Genomic DNA, 13913 nt, shown 5'->3' on the forward strand with positions numbered 1-13913 from the left:
TAAATGCTATAATGAAATGAAAATAATTCTGTAAAACCCTGGCCCACAGAGAGAGCCTGCACTGGCACGTGCTGAAGATGACACGCAGAGCCGAGCTAGGAAAGCCGCTGGCCTGAGTGCGGCCGTCAGGAAAACCACGGCCTCCGCCTCCGCGGATCTCAGCCATAACCACCCGTGATGCTTTCTCTCTCATGTCTGGCTTCACTTTGTTTTAATGCACATGGTCCTCAAAGTGTGGTACATTACGTTCCCTGAAGGGTCCACGGACACCTGAATTTGTCTTCGGGATAAAGGAGACTTTCTGGCATGTTGAGTATTTTGGGGAGTAGATGCCAAGCGCTGAGGTCTGTCTCTCTATCCTTAAGTTCCAGAGTCCCTGGGATCCCTGACACCCTCGCCAGGGCCTCCTAGGTGCCAAGGCAGGTGGAGAAGCCACAGGCCTGGAGTGCGGAATGGCTGACCCCTGGGAGGAGCCACAGAGCCCGACTGGAGGGTCCTGCTCAGCTGGTGCCCACCCTCCATGCCCTGGCACATGAGAGGGAAGGCTTTGTCCATCAGAGCTGGATGGGGAAGCCCGGGACACCCCCTGCCTGTCTCTGTGTGTCCTCCTCAGGGAGGTGACCATGTAGGGAGACAGGCACAAACATTCTAATCATCAGCTTCTCCCCTAGCGACTTTGTAAGTCTCCCCAGCAGGACAAGCTTACCTGGATCACATCTTGCAGGATCTAGTGAAAGAAAGGAACTGAAAAAGAGACTGGAGACCATGTACTGGTAATATCTTGATGGAAGAACATTTGGGAAAAAGTTTAAAGCACTCTTGAATTAATACATTCAATAGCTGCTTGGTTTTCTGATTTTCATGTTTTGTAGTCTTAAATCAGAATATATCATTCTGCCCAAAGTGTCTAAATTGTGTTGAAGACTTGACCACACAATCAGGACTTGATTAAATATCATCTTGCATTATATAAACTTCTTGCAGGCAGGTCCAGATCATCGAGCATCCCTGTTTGCCTCGAGGACCCTGGGGGATTTGGTGCAGGATCAATGCACGAACGCGCACCTGGTGATGTGAGGAAGCGCTGTTTCACAGGAAGAGTCCGAACTTCCCAGGCAGCCGCCGTATGCCCATCCCGTGAGGGGAGGTCTGAATCGCGTACCTCCCTCATCTCCTCCTTTCCTTCCGCTCTATAAGGCCCACACTAGGCTGGGCACTGTGTTCTCCTAGTGACTAACCAATGCCAGGCCCACAGTAGAGGCTTGGCATGCAACTCCTGAGTAAATGAGGGGCACGTGGGCCGTTACTGAGTCTTGGAGTATCTTCCTTAGGGAATGGACTTTGTTACATGCAAAATCCTCACAGTCCTCCCACCTGTCTGGAGACACAGGATCAGAGGGGCAACCACCTGGAGCTGGGGGAGAGCTGACCTTTAACGGAAACCCTGTGATGGGGAGAAAGGGAGACCAGAGTGTGATTGAGACAGTCTGAGCTGAACACATAAAAGAATTCAAAAAATGATGGCGTGGAGCAGAGAAAGAGTTGATCCCGAACCTTCAGTAGTCTGGCAGTCTTGTCCTGGGGGCCAGGCAGAGCCTGCTTCCTCCAAGAAGTGACGTGGCAGCCTCTTGGCTGGGCGCCTTCCCAGGAACATCTATTTAAAATCCCAACACTTCACACGCTTAGTGTCCACACAGGGCTTGGGTTTTCTTTTGATAAAGTAAGTGCCAGATGCCCTTATTCCTGTAAAAAGAACAACATGCTGGATGGATTTTTTTCATCAGGAGCTGAAAGGTCACATCTTCTTTGGGTAGAGCCAGCACCCAGTAGTTGCCGGGCTCAGGTGTCCATCCTCCATTGAGTGGACAATTCTTGGCCCTGCATGGAATGTACTCTGGTTCATTAGCTTGAGCAGAGAGGGAGCAGACGCTCTGCCTCCCTGAAGGCTTCTGGGTCCCCGGGCTCTGGGTGTGCTTGGGGCTCAGAGTCACAAGCTGTGCCCTTAGAGACGCCAGGCCTGCACGTCTGACCTCTGCCCAATGCAAGAAGCACTTTAGGACAACGCAGCACATGGCAGCGACCTCCCTCTGCTTCACCTTTCCAGGACAGCCTCTTCCAGGGTTGGGGAGCTAAGCAAGAATGTGAATTGACCTGAAACCTGACTCCTCCAGTCTGCTGCTTCTGTTCACTGGTCATAGGATCAGTGACAAGACTGAGTCTTCTCTATGCATCCAAGTTCAGGTTGCTCCGATGTGGAGAATCTGAGCGGACATTTCACCCACCTGCACTTTCCCAAGGGCAGCTCTTAGCAAAGAGAAAAGTTATACTAATAATGCAAATTTTATATAAAGAAAGGAAAACAGTGGTAAAAGAAAGAAAATCAGGCTCATTCCTTTAGAGCAGATAGTTTCACCAGAGGGTAAAGAGAAGGGGTATCAGAATCACCTGAAAAGTTTTTCCTAATGCACAAGTGCCCTGTGTGTGGGAGAGGGGGAGAGAGAAGGAGATGGAGACACCCCCTGGGCTCTGTCCCCCACTGCTTATGACTGGGGACCTTTGCTCCAGCACATCCACTAAGTACATGTGAGGGCAGGTAAATATTTCATTGTGAAGTCATCTGGCTTGAATACAGGGTTCATGTCATCTTATGTGTTTAAAGCGCTGATATTTAAATATGGGAACGTTAGTGATGGGAGGAAGTTTGGAGTTATCTAGTTCATTCCAGCAGTGTTTTCAGAACAGGGAAAAGAAACTAAGGCCCAAATAGGTTAGGAAACAGATTTGATGACTAAATGCAAAGGCTTGGATGGGGTGTCTGAGTCTCAAATGAAACTGTTTCAGGTACACATGGCACGGAGACGGGTCTTCCTTCAAGCACTGGCAACTTGAGTTTTCATAGAACCGTGTTAACAAAACCCTCAGTATGAGGGTAAATGGTCTAATGTCCCAGTAATATAAGAACACAGAAAGACTAAAAGGAATGGAAGTTCCCGAGGGCATCAAGGATTTTAGCCACAAACACTCAAATTTCATTAAGCCTCTGTAACAAAAAGATGGAGATGGGTTTGTCTTAATCTCACAATTGATGCATAATTAAAAAGTTTAAAAAATATAACCACTGGACATCATATATTATTTATCAAAATCTCTCAGGATTAGGTAATTAATTGTCAGTAAAACTTCTCAAGACCAGTGGGAATTCTTCCCATATTTTGAGAGAACGTTTTCCCCTTAGATTTCTCTTATTTCTGATTTCACAAATCCAAGCAGATCATTTCTTCATGTTGAATTAAAATCTCCAGTCATCTTTCTAAGATACTAACAAAGCCTTTGCTGGCTTTTCAAACGAAGACTTAGCTTCTGACTCTGAGAACCTGAGGTCTGCTGCCAAGAGCTGCTCATTGGGAAGCATGAGCACTAATTCACGGACTCCACTGAGACACCAGCAGGAACAGAGCTGACTGCAAGGTGGCATGTGACATTCATCAACCTTCCCATGGAAGCGATCACACAAGATGGTGATTCTGACCATTTCCCTCAGCTATTAGCCATTCAGTATGCAATATGGTGAGTTTACAATGATAACAAGTTACAGACCCTAGTTATTTCTTGGAATATCCTGCTTTAGTGGTATATGGGTGGTCCAATGTGAGGAACATGGCTTTTCTATTTTTTAGTAATTCACTGACACCATGTCCTGTCTTGTCCTCCTTCCACGTCCCCCACCTCCCAGCATCCATTCTAACTAGACTGGCCCTGTAGGATCCCCTTGGCTACTGTTGTTCTCTGGCTGTTTTTTGAATCTGATCCTCTAACCCTCTCATTGATTCTAAGAGATCTCAACATCCCTGCAGTTAATTCCTCTTCTGCTCTGGTCTCCAGATTTGAGGTCTGCTGTTTGCAAGAGCGCAGCCCAGAGGTGGAATCTTTAATGCTGTTTCTTCATCTTGTCTGGTTCTCCCCACTCTGCACAGTGGCTGGCATGGTACTTCCTGGGCCCTGCTGGCAAGTTATGGACAATAAACTGTGAACAGAAGTGCCCAGGGTGTCATTTCCAGGCCTGGGAGGAGGGCAGCCCCAGCAGCGTGGGACCGTGGTGACGGTCCCCCACTTACACCCTGATCTAGGGGGCATGTGTGATCATGGTGAGAGAGTCTCTGTATTGCTTTGAGTTACGGAGGTGGTGTTTGGTTTGCTTTGTTTTTGTGTTCTGTTATTCACAGAGACCTAGCCTATCCTGGCTCCTTCCTGCCTCATCTGATGGGACTTGAGTTTGGGGGGGGGGATGCCGGGCTGCCAAGCATAAGTCACGAGCTCTGCCTTAGCACTGACTGCAGGGCAGATTCTGGATCAGGTTTTTCTTGTTTCCTCACACTGAAGCTGTGTTCACCTTGCAGGGTCCCTGGCTGCTATCCCAGATGCCACGGGCCTCCATCCAGAGATTCCAGAAGCAGAGTACTGGGTCTTCTTCAGCACATACTGCTGCCTCACCTTGACTCCGGCCAGAAAATCAGAAGAATACCCCAAGATCGACTCGGATAACTCCCCAGCCCCAGCACCGAACTGTCCACTGTGTAGTTTAGATGGCAACTCCTGGCTTGTGTGCTCCGGGGTACAGAGCAGGACCCTGTGTTGGACAGCCGGTCACCATGGTGATGAGGAGGGCAGCAAACATCTGTACAGGGAACGAGGGGACCAGAAGAGGGAGGTTATGGGTGAGGAAGTCCTCGTCTCTCGGGAGAAATCCCGAATGCGGCTGCACGGCAGGGCGTTCACCTGGGCTCTGCTGTGGGCTCCGGGGGACGCCGTGCTTTGAGGTGTGCTTGTCCGACCTTCTGCTCTTTCCGTGGTAGACACCGTCTAATCTGGGCGCACGGGCGTCTGAGACATCAACAGCCACGGGCAGTAGGCAGGCAGGCGGCAGGGGGTTTAGCTTCATGGGACGTTTCCCTTCGCGTGCGCTCGTGTGCGATAACACGTACTAGTGTTAGCTGTTTTGTGTGGTGCGACCACACAAGCCCGTGCTTTCATGCATATGCTCCTTCAACAGGCATTCACGGGAAGGTATCTGAGCTCTTAGTGTTCAGACGAGGGACAAAGATCCGTGTCTTACTCAAGGCGTCCGGTGGCTGAGGGGCAGAGCGGGGACTCAAACTCAGGCCTCTGGGGCTGGAAGTCCGTGCTCGAGAAACGCCTTGCAGTGAGCCAACTGCATTAGGGGCCGCTGCCAAGAGCAGCTACGCCAAGGTGACGGTCTGCTCAGAACCCGAGCAGCCATTCCAGCCGACGTGCATGTGCAAAAAATGAAATGTAGAAAGTGCCACGAGAGGCAGGGGGTCAGGGGGCTGGGTTTGGAACCCCTTACTGGCAGCGTGCCACGGAGGAGTCACTGAACGTGGGTAAGGCGAAGTTTCCACGGCTGTGACACAGGCTAGGGTAGTGCTTTCTTCCTAGGGCTCCGTACAGAGGATTCGATGTGTTTCCTCGTGCAGCAAGGCGTGCAAGAATGACTGAGTGACAGGCAGACGTTCCTGGTCCTACCCCTTCGGCGGGTAACCCCGACTTGCATTAACAAAGGGGTGGTCTGGGCCTGGGTGGCTGTAATCCCACAGCCTTCCGCTCCTGGTCAGAGGGTCGCCAGCATCCCCGGTGGCATGCCCACCTCCTTCATCTTCGGGGATAAACGGTGAAACGTAACTGAAATGAGGTTCGCAGTTACTGTTGCTTTTCAACAACCAGGTTGTTGCTGAGGGACATTTGTGGACGTGGAAATCCTGACAGTGAAGGGAGGGAGACCAGCTGACTTCTGTGGGATGTTGACATCCTCAGGGCAGTTTCTAGAATGCCTGGGTCTAAGTTTGGAGCTGAGGCAGCACCACAAGGACAGATAAGAATGGCGTGTGTGGGAGACAAGCTGGCAGGATGGTCCAACGGGATCTGAGGGGCACAGGAGGCCACAGTGGGCTCAGATGCACTTGGACCAGCCCAGTGGGCCCACAGGCCCTTGACAGCCAGTCACATCTAGACTGGCCATCTTAGTCTCCCCGGATGCCTGACACCTTCATCCCTTGCCATGGACCACTGTCCAGAGTCTGGAAACCTGAAGGCATCCCTCCGTGGATGAGGATGGCATAGACGGAATGAACCTCATCATATCGATGTCTGGGCTGAATGAATGGTGAGCAGTTGTAGCTTTTCTCTGTGTCTCTCTACAGGTAACATTTAGATGCTATCCAAGTCAGAATCATTAATACTTTATGGAGTTGGGCAGGAAAAATGCTCATTTTATACATTAAATACTGAGAGCATTCGGCTTATGGCTCAGAATGACTGCCGTTGGGTTTAGCCAATGCTCTGCCCCATGGTGCCTCATAGGTCTGTGGCTTTTCCAGATGCTGATTACATTTTAGGTATTTTCATCATAATTTCCATGTCATATCCTCCCTCAGAAGTCACAGATGAAGTGGAATATAATTTTTTGAAGTATTTAATTTCTACAAGCACTCATGAAACGTGATTTTTTTTTTAACCGAGTCACAAGACTTTGGTGCTCATAAAGAAAACAGCTATCTTTGTGGCAGGTGTCAGTACGGAGTGAGGGATGGCAATCCAGCCTGGGGAACCTCAAAGCAGAGGGAAGGTTGCCGAAGAGATGTTCGTATCTGTACACATATCCCTTCCAGGTTGATCTGGAACTCAAAGCACTTCCTCCATAAAGATATCACAAACAATAATTTATGAGTGGACAGAGTTTAATAGTTTTCAAAACTGATGCCAGGGAAGAATTAACTACACATTCATGCTCCTGACTCCTGACCATGCTAGATGAGAAAGTAGAGTTGATGTCTGCTGGGTTTCCAGGTTGGAGAAATTACAAGGTAAAGTGACAGTAGGTTTAAGAGCGGTGCTCCCCCATGCCATGAGCTATGCTAAGACCTGCATTAGCTTATTTAATTTCCTTTATGACCTTAGGGAGCGCAGATTGCTGTTACCCTTGCTTTGCAGACAAGTAAGCAGAGACACAAAGAGTGAAACACTTATCCAAGTTCACGGAGCTTCTAAGTGGTGAAGCTCGTGTTCAACCACAGCTACGCCATCCTCACGGGACAGCTCCGTCAAGCCAGTCACAAGCTTCTGGCCATGCACTGGTGAAGATTTCTCGGACTGGCCAAAGATTTCCCATCCTGTCAATCAGAGAAGTAACCAACACTAAGTCCAAAGAACTAGGAATCCGTGGTTTGAATAATAACATATAAGACTTGCACACAATTCCAAGTCCATCGAACAACTGGCTGCATAACTTATTTTAAAACCATCAGTCCAGTCGGAATGATGTACGATGGGTACATAAATTCACTTCAATCCACCACCAGGGCAGTTTTCGAGGGACTGAAATGCCCTAACCAGGTACTTCAGAGATGGTTAATATGAAAGAAGCCCATCAAGAGTCTACACGCCACAGTGTCTCCATACAAGGTGCAAAATATCATTATCTAAATGTATGTCAGGAAGTTTAAAAAATAGCTTCAGAGGTGCTGGAAGCACCTTCTCACCGGTACAACAATGTACGATATATTCCCCAGCTCCCTCACACAGTCCAAGGCTGGGGCTGTGCCCCACAAGACGGACTGTCACCATGATCCTAAAACCAAGGTCCCAGGTGGCTTGGTCTGCTTGCGACCTGCGCCGAGTGGGCGCCGGACACACCGAACATCAACGTGCAGTAAAGCAGACACAACATCCACGTACTTAATAAACCATGATTTTAAACTGACGTCAATATGCATGTTCCACGGTAAATATGACTTGAGAGCTTTGTTTTGATCTCATGCAATGGAGAAAGTCTGGTGTGATGGGGATGAACAGGGAAGAGCCCTCCCTGTGGAAAGTGCACACTAAGTCATCCCACAGATCTCCACAAATGCCTTCGCCCATGATGACGTCTCTTCCCACAGAAGCCTTTCCCCATCAACGTCCTTTGAATAATCAGAACTGTAAGGCATGGAATCACAGCAAAACCACGAATCATGAGGTAACTGATTTATCCACCTGGGGCCCCGCCGGACCCTTTGTTGATGTTGCTCAGAGCACCTCACTGGGATAAAAAGCTGCCAGGTCATCAGTGCTGACCCCAGACAAGATGTTCTAGGAAACAGCGTCAAGAACTGCAACACAGGCCTGAGACTTGTCCTGGCCTTGCAGCCTCTGGACGCAAGGTTGAACCGGGCACGTCAGGACCGCATGACCAGGCTTAGATGTAAGTGGGCAGCACAGGACGAGCCAGCCTAGCAAAACCCTACCTGATTTCACAGCAGGCCTGACCACAGTGAGAACAGTGTTTCTAGAGCATTCTGGGCTCGAACTCGGGACGTGCTAACATATCTCTGTCCACGGCAGCTGTGGGAAAGGGGCCTCGCTGGCCAGCCTGGCCACATCCGCTCCTGCTCCACACCAGCCCTCAGCGGGGCACAGTCAGCCCAGGGCATGACAGACAGGGATCTGGGGGTCCCGGGTACGTGGACAGAGGGCAGAGTGCCATGAGGGCCGTGACCCTGGGGAGGAGGTGGGAGCACCGGGGCTACAGGAAACGGAAGGACAGGGGCAACAGTGGGCACCAAGCATGGGCACAGCAGAAGGCGTCGCGGTCTGCACGGACTTCCATGGACTTTTCCCGAAATCTGGGCACTGTAGCTCAGGCACCACCTGACTGGATGGATCCTCAAACCAAGCTAGAGGAATGCGCACAAGGGAAGCTAGCTGAGGGCTCTACTAAGCATTATTCCTGCTGACTTCCACGGGGCAAGGCTGCCTGGCCACGCAGGGTCCTCGGATCTGGCCACATCTTCCAAGTACCTTTAAGCTCTGGACTAGTTCAGGTTAAAATTCAACCCTGGGATTACATCCATTCCAAACCACAAATTAAATAAATACCCTTCAGGCCACTTTCTCAGCTCTGTCCATCATCCCAGCCCGATGATCCCAGGCTGTGCCCCAAGTTCACCTCCCTCTCGCACCCACCAGCGTCTCAGAGGAGTTGAGGGAATAAGGGCTTATCTATGTGGGGGAAGACCTGGTTCTCAAGTGACCCCAACACCTCCCACTTTCCCTGGGGTACAAGCCACTTCATGACAAGGGCACGTCCGTGAACAACGGTATTTATCTTGGAGCACGCAGATGACTGCTGAGATAGCAGAAGTGTGGATGTCTCACAGCTGGGCTGACACACTGGACGGCTTCGAGTCTCGTTAGAAAACCACACGCCACCAATCCTGTGCTGTACCAGCATTCCCCGTGTGCATGCTGGTGATGCGGGAGATGGAAACACTACGAACAGGAATATAAACCTGCATCAGAGTGGGAATTCTTAACAGGGCCCAGGATTGGAGTTCTCAAAAAAACCCCAAGAATATCTTCATTTTCACTTCTGGGTAGCCAACCTCAGTAAACCTTAACACGGTTGTAGGACAGTATGAAGGAGTTTTAAATCTTATACTAAAGTCAAAATTCTGTGTCACTGCATGACATTTGCCCAGAATAATAAAACAAAGATTGCATTTTGCTTATCAAAATCAGTCGGTGGACACCATGAGCTGAGGACTCAGCAAATCGGAGAGGTACGCAGAGCTGTTTCCAGCCAACGGGTGGGTCACTTCGGTTAACTGGACAGATTTTCCCACAGGGTGGGTGCACACCTCTGCTCAAGGAGCTCAGGCTCCCAGCAGCCCCCATGTTTCCCACCTCATCTCGCCCTCAGCCTGATGTCAGCATCCTGAAAGGTCCAATGCGTTAAGACCCCTTTTGGGAAACAAAGCAAATCGATATTGCATTCGATATTCTGAGTCCACGAACGGCAGAGTCTCTCCCCACTGACCCAGTCTCGTATCTTCTCAGAGCTCACAATTCCAAGCATGTCAGGCCCTCTGCAAACACTTCCAGGGTGTTCCCCACCCCAAAATTTTTTTCAATTTTTTTTTTTTTAGAAGTGGTGTCTGGAAGTGAAATAGTTAAGTCACAGATTAGAAAAAGACAATCTTCAAAGTTCACCCATTATTCACACAGGAACCAAGATTCCTGGGGCTCTCAGTCCCCCAACTTGAGAAATCCGAGCATCAGCGTCTATAACCTTCCAGGAAACACCACTAAGTGGATGAAGCTGCCGCATCAGCTATGATCGATTTAAAATATTTGGGGCTCTGTTATCACACCAACACAATTTCGTGTAAATGCCTTGAAGAAAAATTTCCTTTCAATGGATTTGCTAAAGCAAAAGCTTAACTTGAATTGCCAAGCGATGAGTTTTTTATTTTATTGGGAAGATATTAAAAAAGATATTTTAAATCTTCTGGTTATGAATTTTTTTTTTAAGGAGATTAGTCCTAGAGCTGTCTAGGCTTTAACTGCCAGGACCCCAGGATCTTTCCTTTTTTGGGGGGGCCTTCAGGTCACTACTGCACTGACCTCTCTGGGACTTGGGGCCAGCCGCTCATGGGCCTGGCTGAGCACATGACCAGAGTGGACACTGGCCAGTTTCCTTTTCATTCCAGTGACACCCTCAGGTGGGGCCAAGGACAATACAGCAAAAAAATCTTCAGGTTGATTCTCCTGGGGCCCAGAAAGCAACTTAAAATCTGGAATCCTAAGTGCTCTGAGCCTTGCCAGTCCCACGTTAGAATAAACCCCTCGGAGGGGTGACCGCGCTGGAGAGGACAGCCCTGATGGGCACCCCCATTCTGGCATGTCTGCTGGAAAACAGGCCCTACAGAAATCAGGTTGGCCGTGGTATCAGGAAGGGCGACTCGGGGGCGGGGATGGAACGGGAAGGGGCTCAGGACAACTTTCTGGGATGATGGGATACTCGATGTCTCGATTGGGGTGCACAGTACAGACATCTGTCAAACTCATACCAAACTGTGTCCTGATGATTGTGCATTTCGTTGTATACAACTTTTACAAGAGATCAAGTCATAGATTTTTATGCTTTGGAGACCTCAGTGAAATGATGATGGTAACTGATAATAAGCTTATGGATCTCTCTGCTGTAGGCCCGTTGGTGCATAAAGCCCCACAGTGCAGAGTCCTGGCTTGAGGAATGCACAGCACTGAGGAAAAATGGTGTTTTCTGGGCTTGATAATTCCTTGACCTCCCCTTGGCCTAGCATGGTGAACTGTCCCCACGGCCACGGGGTCTCAGGCAGGGAGGTGCAGAAGACATAATCTGTTTATTGGCCCAATGCTGACGCAGAAGCATCCTGATCCACACCTGGATTTGTAGAAAGGAATTTTCCTGGACTTGAACAATGATACTCCCCAGGACATGTTCCTTAGCTTTGTGTGAACTTTGGCAGATCACTTAAGCTTCTCTTGCCTCATGTGGGAAACGTCAATGATACCCTGTCACCATGTTGATGTGAGGGCACTATGGGCTGAATGCGCCCCTGAGAATTCAAGTTGAAGCCTGAGTCCCCAGTAGGATGGTGTTAGGAGGTGGGGTCTTTGGGAGGGGATGAGATCATGAGGGGGGAGCCCCCATGGTGGGATCAGTGCCCTGATAAGGAGATGAGGAGACCAGCTCTCTCTCTCCCCCTCTCTGCCGTGTGTGGGCGCAGTGAAGACACTGTCTATGAGGTGGGTCCTCGACAGACACCGGATTGGCCGGCGCCCTGATCTTGGACTTGCAGCCCCCAGAACTGTGAGGAGTAAATGCTTGTTGTTTAAGCCCCCGGTCTACAGTGCCCTTTAGAGCTGACTCAGACGGACAGTTAGATGAGGCTACAGATTAAGTGCTCAGAACAGTGACCAGAACGTGATAGTGATCAATACATGATCGTTGCTGTTACAACAGAAGTCTCATCCGCGTGGAGACAGATTATAAATGTTCAAGAAGAGAGCCTCCCGCTCACATTTTTAGTTATTTAATAATGCATTCCAGTGGAGAACTCTGGCACAGAGGAAAGCCAGCAGGAGAAAACGTGCACCAGGGCGCATGTCCTCGAAACAGCAAATCACCCGGACCAGCTTCTTCGGAAAGCTCTGCCCGTTATTTCTTCTCCAGCTCTCCCTCCACCCCCAGGCAAAACAAGACACCCTACCTCTTGGGGAGGGGCTCGGGAAACCTCGGTATTCGCAGACCTCCCAGAACAGCGCCTCCTGCCCCTTCCGCCGGGAGTTTGGGTTCTGGAAAGCTCTGCGCACCTGGCCACCAGGTGAGGGCTCCCACTGATGGCCTGATGCTCCCTGACGCTCCAACAGCGTCTTTGTAACCTGGCGGAACCTCAAGAAATGGGAGGTAAACTTACAGCGGAGGTCAAAGGCGACAGCCACCATCACCGCCGGTCCTGCGGCAGCAGGGCCCCCAGAGCTGTCCAGCCCACCGTGCGGCTCACCTTCATACAGCCAGTCGCTGAGGCCGTTGTAGATCACGCCCTCCTTCCCAGTCGAGACCACACGGATGGCCTGCTTCCCGACGTGCGCGCAGTAGTAGATATTGTTTTCGAAGATAAATATCTAATTGGGAGGAGAGAAAACACCGCGTTAACCCAGGACATGGTTCTAAACACGGTGCTCTTAAGAAATCTGAAGGCGGTGGTGTGGTTTGCTTTGGCCTGCTGCATTTCTCCGGTAGAACGAAGCCAGTGTCGGGATCACCTGGGGCTCACCCACGTGCCCCTACGTCTCCCCCATCCCCACTTCACACAGTTTGCCCCAGGACGGGACAATGTGTGGTCTCATACTTCAGGCACTTCCACGCAAACCGCAATGACTATTTCCCATTATTGTCCCGTTCCTAGCAATTCCGATGGGGGGGGGGGGGGCAGGAAACACCAGGAACCTGGCATTTATTCACTCAACAGTCATTACGATTACTTAGTGGCACCTCCTCTAAGGGGCCATGATTAATGGGGTGGGACATATAATGTGCTTTCGTTCTCCTTACAGTCCGAGAAAGAAGACAAACTTTACCAGGAAAATGTTCTGATGGGGGCAGGGGGAGCTCCGGGAAGACGTAACAGGATTCCCCAATTTAGGTCTAAGGATTCCCTGAGAACATGACGGAAAATTTTTTTATTGTGGGAAAATATACACGACACAAAATTTGCCACCATAACCATGGTTAAGCGTATAATCTGGTGGCATTGCACACATTCACACTACGTGCCACCATCGCTGTCACCATCTCCAGAACCTTCCTGTCGTCCCCAGCTGACACTCTGTCCCCACGAAACACTGACACTCACCCCTCCCCAGCCCCTGGAGCCCCCTACATCTGCCATCAGTCTCCACGAATCTGGTGACTCGGAGCATCTCGGGTAAATGGAATCACACGGTATCTGTTCTCCTGCGACTTTATTTCACTCAGCATAAAGTCCTCAAGGGTCACCCGTGCTGTGCCAAGTGACGGGGTTTCGAGAAAGTGCTGTTCACGCTGCGGCTCAGTGAAGAGTAGGATGGAGATGGGCTGAGAACCTCGCTGCACAGAAGAAACAGAATGGGAGGAGAGCTGAGCCGAGGTGGGCACGGGGTGTCGGCAGAGGTGGACAGGGGCTCCGTGTGGGCTGTCCTGTCAGGGGCAAGGTGGCAGGGGGAGCCAGGGGCCGGCAGGACCGGCTCCTCTTGTGGAACCCCACCAGCAGCAGGGAGCAATACAGTTAGATGTGAGCCTGGTGATGAGAAGGCAGCGGGGCCTTGGGGGGGCACCGTGTGCCCGGCCCCGTCATCTGAGGGTGCTCACGAGGGGGTGGTGGGGACACCAGCCAGGGGACAGCTGTGAGGGTCTGCTGACCACGCTCAGTGAACCCAGGTCTGGGTGAAGGGCTGACGCGAGGTAAAGCTGTTCCTGAGCCGCTGGGTGGTGGTGACCCATTCGTGGAGGAAGAGGACGGTCTCGGTCAGTGGCTCTTGAATTCTGGTGCCCA

The 13913-nt window shown here is 50.6% G+C and overlaps 1 protein-coding gene across 5 annotated transcripts in view; it reads right to left on the reverse strand.

The window, feature by feature from the left end:
- Nucleotides 1-13913, reverse strand: part of DPP6 (dipeptidyl peptidase like 6) — a 905150-nt gene that overhangs the window by 115528 nt on the left and 775709 nt on the right. For all 5 annotated transcript variants that reach the window (XM_032394354.1, XM_032394352.1, XM_032394353.1 and 2 more), the window contains exon 8: nucleotides 12384-12504. In XM_032394354.1, coding sequence (XP_032250245.1) covers nucleotides 12384-12504 — 121 coding nt within the window. The remainder of the gene's footprint in view (nucleotides 1-12383; nucleotides 12505-13913) is intronic.

This window comes from Phoca vitulina, unplaced genomic scaffold (assembly GCF_004348235.1).
Source record: "Phoca vitulina isolate PV1807 unplaced genomic scaffold, GSC_HSeal_1.0 scaffold80, whole genome shotgun sequence".
NCBI lineage: Eukaryota > Metazoa > Chordata > Mammalia > Carnivora > Phocidae > Phoca > Phoca vitulina.